We start from the raw sequence: 14,419 nt of genomic DNA, 5'->3' as shown, positions 1-14,419 counted from the left end.
GCCCAGCGGCATGCCGGGAGTTGGAGGCGGCTACCAGCGCAAAGCCGAAACTCGCCCGCAAACAGGCTCAGGAGGCTGTGAGTCCGCAGCAGCGGACCCTGGGAAAGCAAGCGAGTTGACGCCACAGCAGCCTTTTGAAGAGGAAAAGCGGAGACCCTCAGCTACAGATCTTCGGTGACTAAACAAATTGTCTTCTATAATTCCCCTTTTCCTTTCGCCAGGCCCACACTCCCATGCCTAAGGAACTTAATCCCCCTTATCCTTGCTCAGGGGATCTAAGTCTTAAGCAGCATGACGTGCTGCAGCCTGCCCAAGGTATAAAGAAAATACAAGCAATGCAGAGTAATCTCAGTATGTATTGATGGATTGTTTTCCTTCCAGAAATTTCTTACATGACTTCTGATCTTCACAACTGTGCAATCCATTTTCAAAACGGGAAAAAGACTCAGAAATCAGAAGTTGTTACGTCTAGAGTCTCTTATTCACCATATTTCATTGTCTTGATAGCATCACTAGGTAAGTTATTATAATGGTGCCAGTTCGCCCCTTACTTCCCCGTGCCTTGGCTTCCTCATCTGCAAAATGGGGATAAAAGTATGTATCTCATAGGGTTTTGTGGAGATTAAATAGTTAGTAGTATAAAATGTTCGCAACGCAGTGCAATGTGTTTTTCCTGGCCACACAGAAATCAAAAAGGAAGAGAAGACCCCAGACTCTGTAGAATCAGCGGGCTGAGTAACAAAAAAAGCAGCCTAAAGGCCATGCTGGGTAGGCTAAAAGTGTTTCATATGCCTACACATCTAGAATTTGAGCAGTCATAGAAATCTGTAAGAGTACCATCAGCCTCAATGTCCAAGCTTTGTTGGTTAATGACACCAAACTAGAAGACAGCCAAAGCAAAGTTAGGCACATCCTTTGAGGAGACAGCAGAATCCAATTTGGCAGTAATCTCTAGATCAGTCAAAAAGATCATCTGGACTTACAAACATCCCAACTACTTATCACAGAGTCACTTATTCACCATATTTCATTGTCTTGATAGAATCACTAGGTAAGTTAAGCTTAAGTGCAGTAGAACAGAAGATACAAGGAAAAGTGAAAAGAAATGCTAATATTATTAATATGTAAATTATAACAATGGACATCTAATTCTAAATGTGACTGCTTTGTTCCAGACCATGCATAATTCATGCATGGGTGTGTTTTAGGGACAAAAAAGTCAAGTAGGAAGAAAAGACAGATGATCAAGAACAGATGAAGATGAAAACCAAAGGTCAGATTTTATGTCCTGGGCAGTGTTTATACGTCTGTCTTGCAGTCTTGTCTACATGTAAAGGTGATCTTGTAGTCAATAGTATCCTAAACTTATTAAGCAACTGAATAAGTATATTACGTACAAAATAAAACTGCTTTATACTCATTATCCTTTGTAATCTCCCTAACAACCCTATGAATTAAGCATTATCTCCTTTTTAAGATGAGAAGGTTAAGGTTTAAGAGATTATATTGTCCAAGGTCACATCCAGGAAGAGCAAGATCTGGGATTTGAACAGTGGCTTATCTGACACCAAAGTATGTACTGCATCAACTACTCTTTACCAAACAAAAGATAAAGAGTACACTCTCCAGGGAGGTTGAAAATGAATAGATCAGAGGATACTATGTGCTGAGCTTCTTAGAGAAAAAGAGTTAAGTAAAATCTAAGCCATTGCATGTACTTCCCTGGTGGTCCAGTGGTTAAGAATCCCCCTGCCAATGCAGGGGACATGGGTTCGATCCCTGGTCAGGGAACTAAGATCCCTCGTGCCGTGGGGCAGCTAAACCTGCATGCCACAACTAATGAGCCTGCATGCCACAACTAGAGAGAAGCCTGTGCACTGCAAGGAAGAGCCCACACGCCGCAATGAAAGATCCCACCTGCCACAACTAAGACCCGATGCAGCCAAAAAATAAATAAATATTTAAAAAAATTTTTTTAAAAATCTAAGCCATTGTATTTGTTTTTCTGATAGGGAATTCGTAGATTTAGCCCTGAAGTTGTATGTTACTTTACTAATTTACATTTAATTAGAATCCAGATCTAGAGAGACAGGCACCTCTTTGTGACTAATTCCACACTAACCGAAAGAGATCAATAGAGCAAATCTGGGAAAAAGACGGGGCCACAGCAATTTCAGAGCACAAAAAATCGAAGAAGCTGTGTGTTTTATCAAGGAAGGTTTCAAAAAAAGACACACAAATTTATCTATATATGTGCATAACACACACAAAAACCCTATTAAAAAAGCAAAATAACAAACAGGTTTGAGGGGGTAGAGTGCAAGGGTGAGTTTAGAGAGGTCAAGCTTAATAAGCTTAAAAAAGGTGAATGAAAGTCTGAAGTAAAGTTATAAAGATGTCTAGGGAAAGATATTAACTAAACCCTTAAATGAAAAATTAGACATTAGAACTCAGAAAGAGGGGATTCCCTGGCGGTCCAGTGGTTAGGACTCCGTGCTCTCACTGCCAAGGGGCTGGGTTCAATTCCTGGTCGGGGAACTAAGATCCCACAAGCCACACAGCACAGCCAAAAAAAAAGGAAGAAAACAGGAATCTGTAGTGATTAAAATGAGGAATGTGTATCTCATCTTATGCAAATATATGAAAACACAGATTTACAAGATAAACTGGTTATTACTCATGTCCCAAAAGATCCCATATAATACAAAATAGTACAATACAATAATACAATAGTGTTTTTTAAATAGCAAGTTCCTTTATAAAATTGACTTTAATCCAACTGAAAAATTTAATTCATATACAACTTTTAAATCTCTGAATTTGAGAATGCAAATGCTAGACTTCGTTGCAATTTCCAAATTAATTTGTTGAACAGGCCAGAATTCATAAGGAACAATACAGAGGAGATCTGGAAGTGAAGAGGAAAGATGCGGAAAAAAGAAGGAAGTAGAAATAGATGGAAGTTCAAGGTCAAAGGCAAAATACAAAGTCATTAAAGAAGCATAGAGGAGAAATAAAGTATTAACAAAACAGAAAACAAGTGCTGATGGCATTAACCTCACATCACATAGGGCATCTTTCTTCCTTATTTAAGTCTTGGAGTTTGTATAATGAAACAATAATTTAATCACAAACTAAAAATAAATATTCTAGCAGGAAAAGCTTTAGCTCATGACTAAGAAAACAGAGCATTTTTAGGAGAAGCAGAAGAATGAAGCAGGATTACTTTATACGAACTAGTATATAAAAAGATGCAGCTAGGTGGGGCATTTGTGCCATTCCTGCTGAGACTTGGGAGTTCTCATAACAGAGCAGCAGAGGCCATAACAGATCAAATTCCCATAGGGGAACCATCCATGGCCAAGTAAGACAACTAAAGATTCAGAAAAATGATAAAAAGGCTCAACTGCAGCTCTCTGGTTCCAAGTTATCTGGAATTGTTAGGTATTGGCCAGAGAAAAAAGCTTCAGCGAAGGAGGAGAAACTCGGTCTTGTTTTCAAATATTTGCACCTGAAATTTGTGTTACTTTCAAAACTGAATGCTGAAGCTTCAGTCAATCCTTCACGGTAGTTTGAAGATAGCCCAAATGTCTGCAGCAACCCTATATGAAAGACATTCTCAGGAGACTTGGAGATACAAAGGGTTTTCAGAACACTCTTTCATTAGGCCTAAATGAGAAATGGCGAGGCTCATTATGTCAAGCCTTCTTCACTTGCCATGCTCCTCCAACTCACAGTGGTGAGATCATGCCCTGCCCCTCACAGCGTACCCAGTGCCTGACAGTGCCTGACTTCCAGGAATCACGTCTGTCCCCTCAAGAGAACCTCACCACCTCAGGTCTTTCAGACTCTACTTACTTGTCTTGTATCTGTCGTACTGTAATCTCTTTCCAGACAAGATGACCACCCCCATTTCCCCTCCCTTTAAGTGGCATCTTAAATAAATCATATATTTGGGCAAACATTCTTATTATTGGGGCATAATATTGGACAATCTTATTACTTAATAGCCACATTTTACGTAGTGACTGGTATTCAGTCCTTAAGAGTTCTGCAGTGACCCTTTTACTTCCCAATGACTCCCTTTTAACTATCAAGTCTTTACACAATAGATTCTTCTAGATGGAACCTATTATACTTCAAGGAAACAGTACAGACAATACTAAGTTAAACAGGATGCTACTCCACTTCTCAGGAGGGCCTAAAATCTAACCATTCTCCTTCTCATATACCCTCACCCTAATGGAAACATTAAACCATCTCCTTTATTTTAAGTATCAACCATCGCATGGTTATTTAAAGAGGTAAAATCCAGCAAATTTTACTTTTAGGAATATATCTTAGAGATACACGCAAAAAACTTAGGAGAATACATGTTTAAATGGGCTTAACCTAAATGGCATCCGTAAGGAATCGCCATTTTTTTCCCCAAAAGAATGATGTCAAACTATAAATCCTAACATAGAAAGATGTTCAGGATATATTAAACATAAAAAGAAAAGTGCAGATCATTAGTACTACATGAGCCCATCTGGTGTGTGTGTGTGTGTGTGTGTGTGTGTGTGTGTGTGTGTGTGTGTGTGTGTGTGTGTGTGTGTGAAAGAGAGAAACTTTTTTGCAATGGCTACCTCTATAGAGTGGGACAAGGAGATAAGTTATACCTTTCTTTATTTGAATTTATCACTTTGTGTATTACTTTCATCATGAAAAAGCTAGTTTAAAATTTTCATTTAACTGCAAGGATCAATAGTGAACAAATGCAATTTTTTAAAGCAAGTTGAGTAATTACAGTGTTCTATCACTACACCAATTCTTACCAATTATATGGCATTAGCACTATAAATATTTGTTTGAAGCTAAAGAAAGCCCAAGAGATTTTCTAGTTAATCTGAGGATCTATGATTACAAACTTCCATAAATTCATTTCTATATAAATTTGAAAACTACTCTTAAAAAACCCTCTATCTCCAAGTAAAAATTAGTAAGTGTAAATTTATAGTAAATATATTAATAGAATTCTGTGTATCATTTACAGTAAACAAGAGTCACAGATGCAGATTTAGAAGGGACCGTAAAAGTCCAACCCTCCCAGCCTAACATTCAGAAAGAACTGGAATAAATAAATAAATAAAAATAAAAAACAGCAGCCTGCTGGGGAGAGAGCTGACTTCCCCGAGCTGAGAACCAGTCCTATGAACATAATACAATTAGAAATGTCCCCCCAGAATGGGGACATCTGGTAATCAGTCACTAAAAAAGTATTTTGGCCTAATATGTCAAGTTGTCCAGGTCGATTTTAAACAAGTCATTTGACTTAATTTTCTGGTTTCAAAATTTTCAATTTCTTTCAAACCAAAAGAAAACAGACCATGTTGAAGGTGGATTTTAATGAACGAAAATCTCTGTATAAAAACATTTAAACTTTATCAAATGCTTTAAAAATACACACACACACAGATTCAAATCCAATACAGAATCTTTTGAACATTATCATTTTTCACCTCAGCATAACACGTAGAGGGATTTCTGGATAAAACTTTACATGTGAAAAAAGACCCATAGTCTTACACATGCACACACACAAGAGCACACAATCACAATCAGGAAGAACTAAAGTATATGGTAAGAATGCAAACAGGATGGGAATGAATTTCTTGTAAAGCTTATATAAAAGAACGCTACATGAGTAAAAGAACTTTCTATACCAAGAGAAGATGCAGAGAGGGGAAAGAGAAAGCAGAGGTTAGTCTAACTCATTAATAGTTTGAGAAGGTCATTCAAGAACAGTGAATTTGGGGAGTTACAGATAATCCCTAGTTTTCACCACCTCAAATTCTGTGAATCTGGTAACTGATGATGCTTTGAAAGTGTCTATGTTTTCATTTTTTTGTAGGTCTTGATTTGTTCATCATTATTTAGGTGTGGTTTGTCCCTTTTGGTGTTAATTCCTCAGTTCTCGCTCAGTGTTAGATCCAATTCACCAGAAGAGCCACAGTAGGAAACGGTGGCAAGCACAGAGGACTGCAAGGGTGGCAGTCACGGATGGCTGTTAATAAGAGCCAGACGGCCTGGGTTTGCATTTCAGTGTCACTAGCTGCTAGCTGCCTGTTACTCAGCAAGCTCCTCGGCCACTCTGTCTCCATTTCCTCATCTTCAATTAGGGATCATTATTACCTACTTCATATAGGGCTATTAAGAGGATTTAAACAAGGTAATCTATTTAAAGAATTTATCACACTGCCTCACACAACTAAATGTGCAATAAATGTTACCTAAAATTACTATTAGTCATAGAATTACAGGGGAATCAAAAGAAGAATTTTCTTCTTTCTCCATATTTCTCTTTAATGAGGTTTTTCAGGGGCAAAAAAGGTTGAGGATCTAGTCTTATGAATATAGATGTTTGCTTTTATGTTAGAAAAAAAAATTACATGGCTCCATATCACAAAATTTAACATCTTTCCATTAAACATCACACAATTCTCATCATCATTATGCCCTACACACACCCTAAATGATGTGGAGTTTTCTATTGATATTCAACAACAATAGGGTCCAGAAATTTTAAATAAGAAATCGTTGCAGAAATGCATGTTGGGCAGTAATCTGTGGGTGCCCTAAGAGCCTGGGCCAACAGATGCCTGGGATTCTGCCTCCAAGGCCTGGACACAGTCAGATGGGTCAGGTTCTTGCAGCCCTTCAGAGCTCCATTTGCAAGACCCCCTTCGAGAGGGGAGTTCCCATAGGCGAAAGCAGCAGCAGCCACTGAGGACGGAATGCCCCACACCTACTTCAGTATGATATGATAGCTATCATTGGTTTCTGCTGTAAAAAAAAAAAAAAAAGAAAAAAGAAAAAAGAATAATCTTTAGTTACCTCTAAAACACAGCAGGAGAAAAATATATGTGGTAAGGTTCTTTAGAGAAAGAAAAAACAGAAGGACAGAGGGCAGTATACTTAATTATCACAGAATACTTGTAATAAACATGCATTATAAGAACAGCATGCCTCCGTTTCATCCTTTGTCCATGGAAGGTGGAAGAAGATGGCAGGAAGTCATCAGTTACACTGTCTACTCTAATAATGGCAAGAAGCCAATTCATAAAAAGGAACAATCTCTAATAATGTCACTTTCTTTACCTCAAATACGGCAGTTAATACTTTCCCTCTCTCCTCAAAGTACTATTAAAAAAACCCTCAAACTCCTTCGAGAAAGGCATTTGCCTTACTACTTCATTACCTTTCATTGTGTCCAGAATAAAACAGGCTTCTTCCTGAAAGTTCTGTATCATCTGAAAAAAGCAAGAAGTTTTGCTGATTATTAAAACCTTGGTTTGCTATATTTATTTTTTATTTATTTATTTTTTTTTGCGGTATGCGGGCCTCTCACTGCTGTGGCCTCTCCGGTTGCGGAGCACAGGCTCCAGACGCGCAGGCCCAGCGGCCATGGCTCACGGGCCCAGCCGCTCCGCGGCATGTGGGACCCTCCCGGACCGGGGCACGAACCCGCGTCCCCTGCATCGGCAGGCGGACTCCCAACCACCGCGCCACCAGGGAAGCCCTGCTATATTTATTTTGCCTGTGTGTTTATTATACTAGATGTAAGTGAAGAATAATCCTTTGTTTTGTTTTCTCTCCTATTTAGTTTTCAAAAGCTTTCAAAGCTAAGCATTCTAAAACTGCTTTCTTAAAATTCGAGTGTGCATTTTCTTGGGCTAACCCCAAGACTTTCCAAGGGGCACACAGATACAGATAGGCCCATATGGGAGGAATTAAACTTCCATATCTGTTCTTTCCTAAAACCATCTGAGAACCTCTTCAGTTTTCCTTTCCCACTTCCCTTCTCAAACTACCTTTTCCCATTTTATAAAATAAAGGCAAGAGTTTCACCTTCCTGAAATCCTATGAAGATGCACTGCCCTGGAGTATAAAAGCCCCCAGGATGCAGAAGTGTAATTGCAAACGGAAACGCAAATGACTGGGTAATAAAGTCTTATTTTCAATTCTTTCCTTTCACCAGAATTGAAGTGATCTAATCACAAATTGTCAAATGACAGATGATTCAAAATAATTTTTGATAATATCACTATGCAATTTTTGGCACATAACTCAGAAGTTAAAAAAAAAAAATCCAGCAATGCTGTTACAGCAAACTCCATCCATTCCTGTCTATCAATTTATATGGAACAGATTCCACAGCACTTATATCTAGGGGAAAAAAAATGGATGGAATTGATGCTGAACTCTATTTCATTCTAGCAATCAATAGGCAGTATGTATCTATCGATGAATTAATTGTCTGTGGGAGGGAGGGTAAGGAATCGAGTAATCTCATCCATCTCATTAATAGACACACTTTTATTGTATTTTATTTTATTTATTTATTTTTGGCCACACCGTACGGCTTGCAGGATCTCAGTTCCCTGACCGGGGATTGAACCCCCAGGCCCTGGCACTGAAAGCTGAGAATCCTAACCACTAGGCTACCAGGGAACTCCCTAGATGCACTAATGCATTAATAAATTTTTTCTTAATGTTTAATAATTACTTATCAAAACATATAATACATTTATGTTATTTTAATCCATTGTATAATTATGGTGATAATTCTATTCAGAAGAGATTTTTTTACTTTTATTGAAGCAAATTTTTGTTTTAAAGAAATATGGTAGGATAATTAATAAAAGATATTCAAGCATAAAGGTAGGTTATGGTAAGATGAAATTCTGTGGGGGAAGTGAATGAAAATATGAGTTTAACGAAGCAGAGAAATGATATAAAAATTCTGTTAAAAAAGTATATTCATGTATTTTTTTAAACAGAGGACAGTATTAAATTACTCTTGTATTTAGGTTACACGGAATATAGCTAGAGTAGTGAAGTAATCACTTCATTTTTAAATGTCATATAATATGCCCAGAAATGACATCTTTTGCAACTATTTAAACTTAAAACAAAAAATTTTAAGTCAACCTAAAAACGTGCAAGGGGATACACAGTTTTAAAACATCATTGTAGGAGGTAAGCAAACAAAAACATTTGAAAACCTCGTCTTAGAAAACAGAGCACTCTGCCCCAGTAGAATGGTTCCTGCTCCTGTCATCTGCCCAGACAAATCACTGTCGTCTGGTGATTCAGCTGTGCTGAAAATCTACCTCGTCACTAATGAGCACATGGATTCCTGTGGGCCCCTGCTTGTAGATCTGGCTGATCTGGCAAGGGGAAATGCTGAAAAGCTGAGCGATTTTTTCTGTCAGTTCAACAGCTGTCAGTTCTTCTAGGTAGATGGCATGGTAAACTGCAAAAAGGAGAAAGCAAAGGCAGTCAGTACAGAGTGTCTCTGGTCTTAAATGTAATCTGATCACTAGGAATGCCCACTTTCCTGAAGGACTCAGAGGCAGACTGCCTGAATTGAAATGCCAGCTCAACCACTCGCTAGCTGTGTGTGACCTGGGGCAAGTTACTTAACATCCCTAAGCCTCATCTTCCTCATCGAAATGTTGGCAAGAACAATAAACTCTACTGCAAAGAGGAAACACCGGTTGTAAAAATTAAAACATGTAAACGTGCTGAGAATAGTGCCTGGCATAATATATTAGGAACTCAATAAACATTAGCAATTACCATTCCTTCTAGCAAATGCTGAATCTGCTGTTTGATAAATTCCCATCACACATGCTCATAAGTCATCTCTTCATTTTTCTTCATATCTGTCCTGGCCTGTGCAGAACGACCTACCGAAGAAAGTACCATTTGAGTCTCCATCCTCATGCTTCTGCTGCTGTTGCTGCTGCTGTTGCTGCTGCTCCCTCAGCTGCAAGGATTCCTGACAAACGTAAATGGTTAGCCTTGGGCGCACCATCCTAAGGAGGAAAAAAGAAAGCTGTTACTCTTTCATGGTGAGCACATTTTAAGGAAGAACTTGTGTGTCTACATTTTAGCTCCCCACTGGCGTGTGTGTGTGTGTGTGTGTGTGTGTGTGCGTGCGCGCGCGCGCGCGCGCACGCGTGCATGCGCGCGTTTTAACTGAATTCATTCCAACAGAAGCCCTCATATAAACCTCTGGTTTTCCTTGAAAAATCAGATCTGGTGATCCAAGGCCCCCATTCTTACAAAACACCCAATCAGCTGTTCTACTTGCGTGGTGCATGCATTCTTCAGTACCCCCCAGACTTGACTGTCACTCATTTACATGTGGTCTCTGTAGTCATTTGAGTTTGTAACCTTTGATGTAAAGGTTAGAAAGATTCAAAATGTGTGAGCCACTGTTTTGTGGGTCAGTTCAAGACATACCTTCTATTGATACTTAAAAGTACCAACAGGATAAACTAGAAAATCTTATTTCCCTCATTATCTTCTCCTAAGCGTCTTTAGCCTTCTTTCTGTTCTTTCTTCTTAGACAACAATATTGAATTACCTCTTGCTCTGAGCATCTTATTCCTTCCTATTTCTAAATGCTCTGTAGGTAATACTTTTTTTTTTAAATAAATTTATTTATTTTTGGCTGTGTTGGGTTTTCACTGCTGCGCGCGGGCTTTCTCCAGTTGCGGTGAGCATGGGCTACTCTTCGTTGCAGTGTGCGGGTTTCTCATTGTGGTGGCTTCTCATTGCGGAGCATGGGCTCTAGGCACGCGGGCTTCAGTAGTTGCGGCACGCGGGCTCAGTAGTTGTGGCTCACGGGCTCTAGAGCACAGGCTCAGTAATTGTGGCACACGAGCTTAGCTGCTCCGCAGCATGTGGGATCTTCCCAGACCAGGGCTCAAACCCGTGTCCCCTGCATTGGCAGGCTGATTCTCAACCACTGCACCACCAGGGAAGCTCCTCTGTAGGTAATACTTTTAAAAATGAAAGATCCATTCTTTTCCTCCCAGTCATCAACCCTTTGAATTTCACCTCTTTCCTTAAAAGTTTCCAACTTGGGCCTCCCTGGTGGCGCAGTGGTTGAGAATCTGCCTGCCAATGCAGGGAACACGGGTTCGAGCCCTGGTCTGGGAAGATCCCACATGCCACGGAGCAACTAGGCCCGTGAGCCACAACTGCTGAGCCTGCGCGTCTGGAGCCTGTGCTCCGCAACAAGAGAAGGCCGTGACAGTGAGAGGCCCGCGCACCGCGATGAAGAGTGGCCCCTGCTCGCCGCAACTAGAGAAAGCCCTCGCACAGAAACGAAGACCCAACACAGCCAAAATTAATAAATAAATTTATTTTTTAAAAAAAGTTTCCAACTTGATTCAATTATCTCTTGTAATATACACAAACACAAATACTTCACAATCTGTTTCATTATTTAGTCACTGATTTGGTTCTATGGCACTGACCTGTATGTTTTTTCCATCAATATTACTACTTCCTATTGTAAACTGTAAATCCCAAACAGAGACTAGAAGTTCCTCTGTATTACATGTAATATTTGTAAGCAGACACTTAAGCAATTCCTACCCAAACTTAAGAATAATCTCTTCTTTAGTAAAACTGAGTTCAGGACCTTTGCACCCACTGTTTCTTCTGCATAGAATGTTCTTCCCTCATGACTCCAAAGCTTCCATCCTTCTCATAACTCAGTTTAAATGCCCCCTCCTCAGAGAGGTCTTTCCTGACTATATTCTGTACTCTGTAGGAAACCACCTTATTTTTGTTTGTTTGTTTTGTTTTCCTTCAAAATACTTATCACTATTCAAAATACTTATAGTTTATAATCTTTCTCTCTCTCCCCATCAGAAAGCTCATCAATGTATCACCAAAGCCTAATGGCTCATAACAGGGACAACGGATATTTAACTGAATGAAAAATGGAATATCATGAGGACCTCCTTGGATCAAGTACAGGAAAAGATATTTTTCATCTTTATTTGGCACATAGCTGGCATTCAAAAAGAATGTTTCGACAAGATGTATTTAGCTGTACAAAAAGTATTGCGAAGAGTCCCTGAATCCAAATCCATTTGAAATCCAGCCCCACTGATATTTTACCACTAATTACATACCGGCCTTTCAATGCATTAAAAAGTCTGATTCCATCTGCAGGGCCACAGATTTGAATCACATCATCTCTAGTTAGCTTCAATAAATCTGCCCCTGGAATAAATATAAGAAAATGGGTGAAAACGGCAAAGATTCTCCTTGTTAATGACTTAAAATGGACTGTGTTACAACGACACCTCATTACTAGTATGCTACAGTCATAATCTCTTGCATGGCATATAAGGCCCTCCATGACCTGGCCCCTGCATCCTCTCTCACCTCAATTCCCACCCAATTAACTTATTCATTTAACCCTATGCTTTCATCATGCTGATCACGCCTAATGAGCAAGTTGTTCCTCCTGCCTGAAATATCCTTCCACTGTCTGACCACCAGATTCTTCCTCAGCCCTCAAGATTTACCTCACACATCACACATCACACATGTTCCTTCCACTGTCTGACCACCAGACTCTTCCTCAGCCCTCAAGATTTACCTCACGCATCACACATCACACATGTTCCCAAACTCCAGAGCCTTACACTTATCTATTGCATTACAACTATTTGTTTACCTTTTTCAGGGTTTTATTTTGATTTGGGTTTTCTTTGATACTAGATGGTGACTGATCAGGAAATATGCCTTATCCATTTGTGTATTCCTACCATACCTGGTACACAGAAGGTGCTAAATAAGAGTGGAATGTGCAAAGAGAACATAATATAGTGATAGCAAGGGGAAAATTTCCGACTACCTGCAATGCTCCTTGATAAAATATTTTATGGATAATATATTTTAAAGTATTATATAGAATAAATATTTTAAAATTAAAATGAGTTTAAACTAAGAGGTCTTTCTTTTTTGAGCATTTCACAGCACAGCTGCAGCTGGTGAGAAAGTCTGAAGGGTTCAATGAAATTCATTTAATCAGAAAAATGCATTAAGATCTCCCCCCTCTACACACAAAACAACACAGGGATACCAGGAGGCCCTGGAATGTAAAGGAAATCCCATGCTGGGGAAAACAAAAGGACAAGCAAATTTAACCTGAGAAGTTTGTAAAAAGCCTTGTGAATGTGGAAAAACGGTTTCGATGCAACCACTGCTGAGCCTCCTGAGGTGTGGTTGTTGGCAAGAGGTTCTGAAAGAGGGAAAGCATTTTTTTGGTAACTAAATAGACTCAACTTTAAAAAGGTAAATGTTACATCATTAGGTAACAACAGCCAAATACACCCACATTCAGACAGGCTGAGTTTGCTTGGAAGTTGTTTATACATCAGTCTTCTTTCTCTAACCATGCAAGATATCCATGGAATTCCATCCTTATCTTCCCCACTAGACTGAAAGTTCCTTAAATACAGCACAGTATCTGGTTCAGGCCAAAATTCAATAAATGTTTGCTTAGTGAATGAATAATACTCCCTAAAAGTTGGGCATTTCTACTGAATCACACAGTCACCAAAGTATTATTAGACATCAGACTATTAGACTATAATAACTGACATTTATATAACTTTAGACTTACATCTGTGACTGGAGGGGGTGGCTCTGGCTGGTGGTTTGGTGAACCATTTCTAAAGAAACATTTAAAATGAAAGGATGAGTTCATGACACACACTAGGGCTCATCGCCTCATTCTTCATCATCGTAAGTCTTAAGCTAGAGATTTAAGGGAATCTGTGCTATCTCATAAAACATTCCTACTCTTGGATCCAATACTTCTATTATCTATTATTTTAGCTCATCTTCACCTTCTTCCCCCAATTATCAAAGATTCATAATAATTAGGTGTTGGGATCATTCTTAATAAGTAACCAAACAGATTTTACTGTTTGCACAACTGTGTTTCAATTCCCAACGACCACTCTGATCAGGAAGTGAAATAACTTTAAGAGAAGCAGTAAGAGGGAGAAGGGAAAAACACAGAAAATTCATTCCCTGAATCACTAAAAACTGACCATAAATGCTGTTTCCTAATAGTGGGGAAAAGGGAATTCCCTGCAGGTCCAGAGGTTAGGACTCTGCGCTCTCACTGCCGAGGGCCGTAAGGGCAATGAAAAACTAAATCCCATAAGCCTTGTGGCGTGGCCAAAACAAACGAAATAAAATAAAATAAATAAATAATACAGGGGGAAAAAGGCTACATAAAAACTCTTTCAGTCTCTTTTGAAGATAACCCAAACCTCAGTTAATATATAAGTCCATCAAAGACTGACCAAATAGAAGGTCTTATTGATTTGGAAAGATTTTGTTTATGGAGACATAACGAAAGAATACATATTTAGGACAAACACAAGCCGATTTCCCAGACTTACCCTTCCCCAAGAGAAAAACTGTTATGGGAACTGTTGAAGCCAGGTGATGGGGAATTATTGACATATGTGATCTCGGGCCATGGAGAACACTAAAAACAAAGGACAACTTAGACACAGAAAGTACATTTGACTCTTTCTGTGTCAAA

The 14,419-nt window shown here is 39.1% G+C and overlaps 1 protein-coding gene and 1 long non-coding RNA gene across 4 annotated transcripts in view; one reads left to right on the top strand and one right to left on the bottom strand.

The window, feature by feature from the left end:
• The first annotated feature begins 36 nt into the window (after positions 1 to 36).
• Positions 37 to 11,960, top strand: LOC307194959. The gene is made up of 5 exons (XR_013830678.1): positions 37 to 174; positions 382 to 516; positions 1,176 to 1,273; positions 9,729 to 9,899; positions 11,716 to 11,960. It is a non-coding gene; the product is annotated as an uncharacterized lncRNA (long non-coding RNA).
• Positions 5,404 to 14,419, bottom strand: part of TFCP2 (transcription factor CP2) — a 51,160-nt gene continuing 42,144 nt past the window's right edge. For 2 of the 3 annotated variants that reach the window (XM_079938469.1, XM_079938468.1), the window contains 8 exons: positions 14,274 to 14,362; positions 13,484 to 13,532; positions 13,006 to 13,099; positions 11,982 to 12,072; positions 9,739 to 9,863; positions 9,156 to 9,298; positions 7,241 to 7,292; positions 5,404 to 6,825 (listed from right to left, as the gene is read on the bottom strand). In XM_079938469.1, coding sequence (XP_079794595.1) covers positions 6,788 to 6,825; positions 7,241 to 7,292; positions 9,156 to 9,298; positions 9,739 to 9,863; positions 11,982 to 12,072; positions 13,006 to 13,099; positions 13,484 to 13,532; positions 14,274 to 14,362 — 681 coding nt within the window. In that variant the 3' untranslated portion in view covers positions 5,404 to 6,787. The remainder of the gene's footprint in view (positions 6,826 to 7,240; positions 7,293 to 9,155; positions 9,299 to 9,738; positions 9,864 to 11,981; positions 12,073 to 13,005; positions 13,100 to 13,483; positions 13,533 to 14,273; positions 14,363 to 14,419) is intronic. The other variant, XM_079938470.1, reaches the window with a different exon arrangement.

The sequence above is a fragment of the Stenella coeruleoalba genome, assembly GCF_951394435.1.
Source record: "Stenella coeruleoalba genome assembly, chromosome: 11".
Lineage (NCBI taxonomy): Eukaryota > Metazoa > Chordata > Mammalia > Artiodactyla > Delphinidae > Stenella > Stenella coeruleoalba.
The sequence above is the reverse complement of the archived record's forward strand: the minus strand, read 5'-3'. Positions and strand labels throughout refer to the sequence as shown.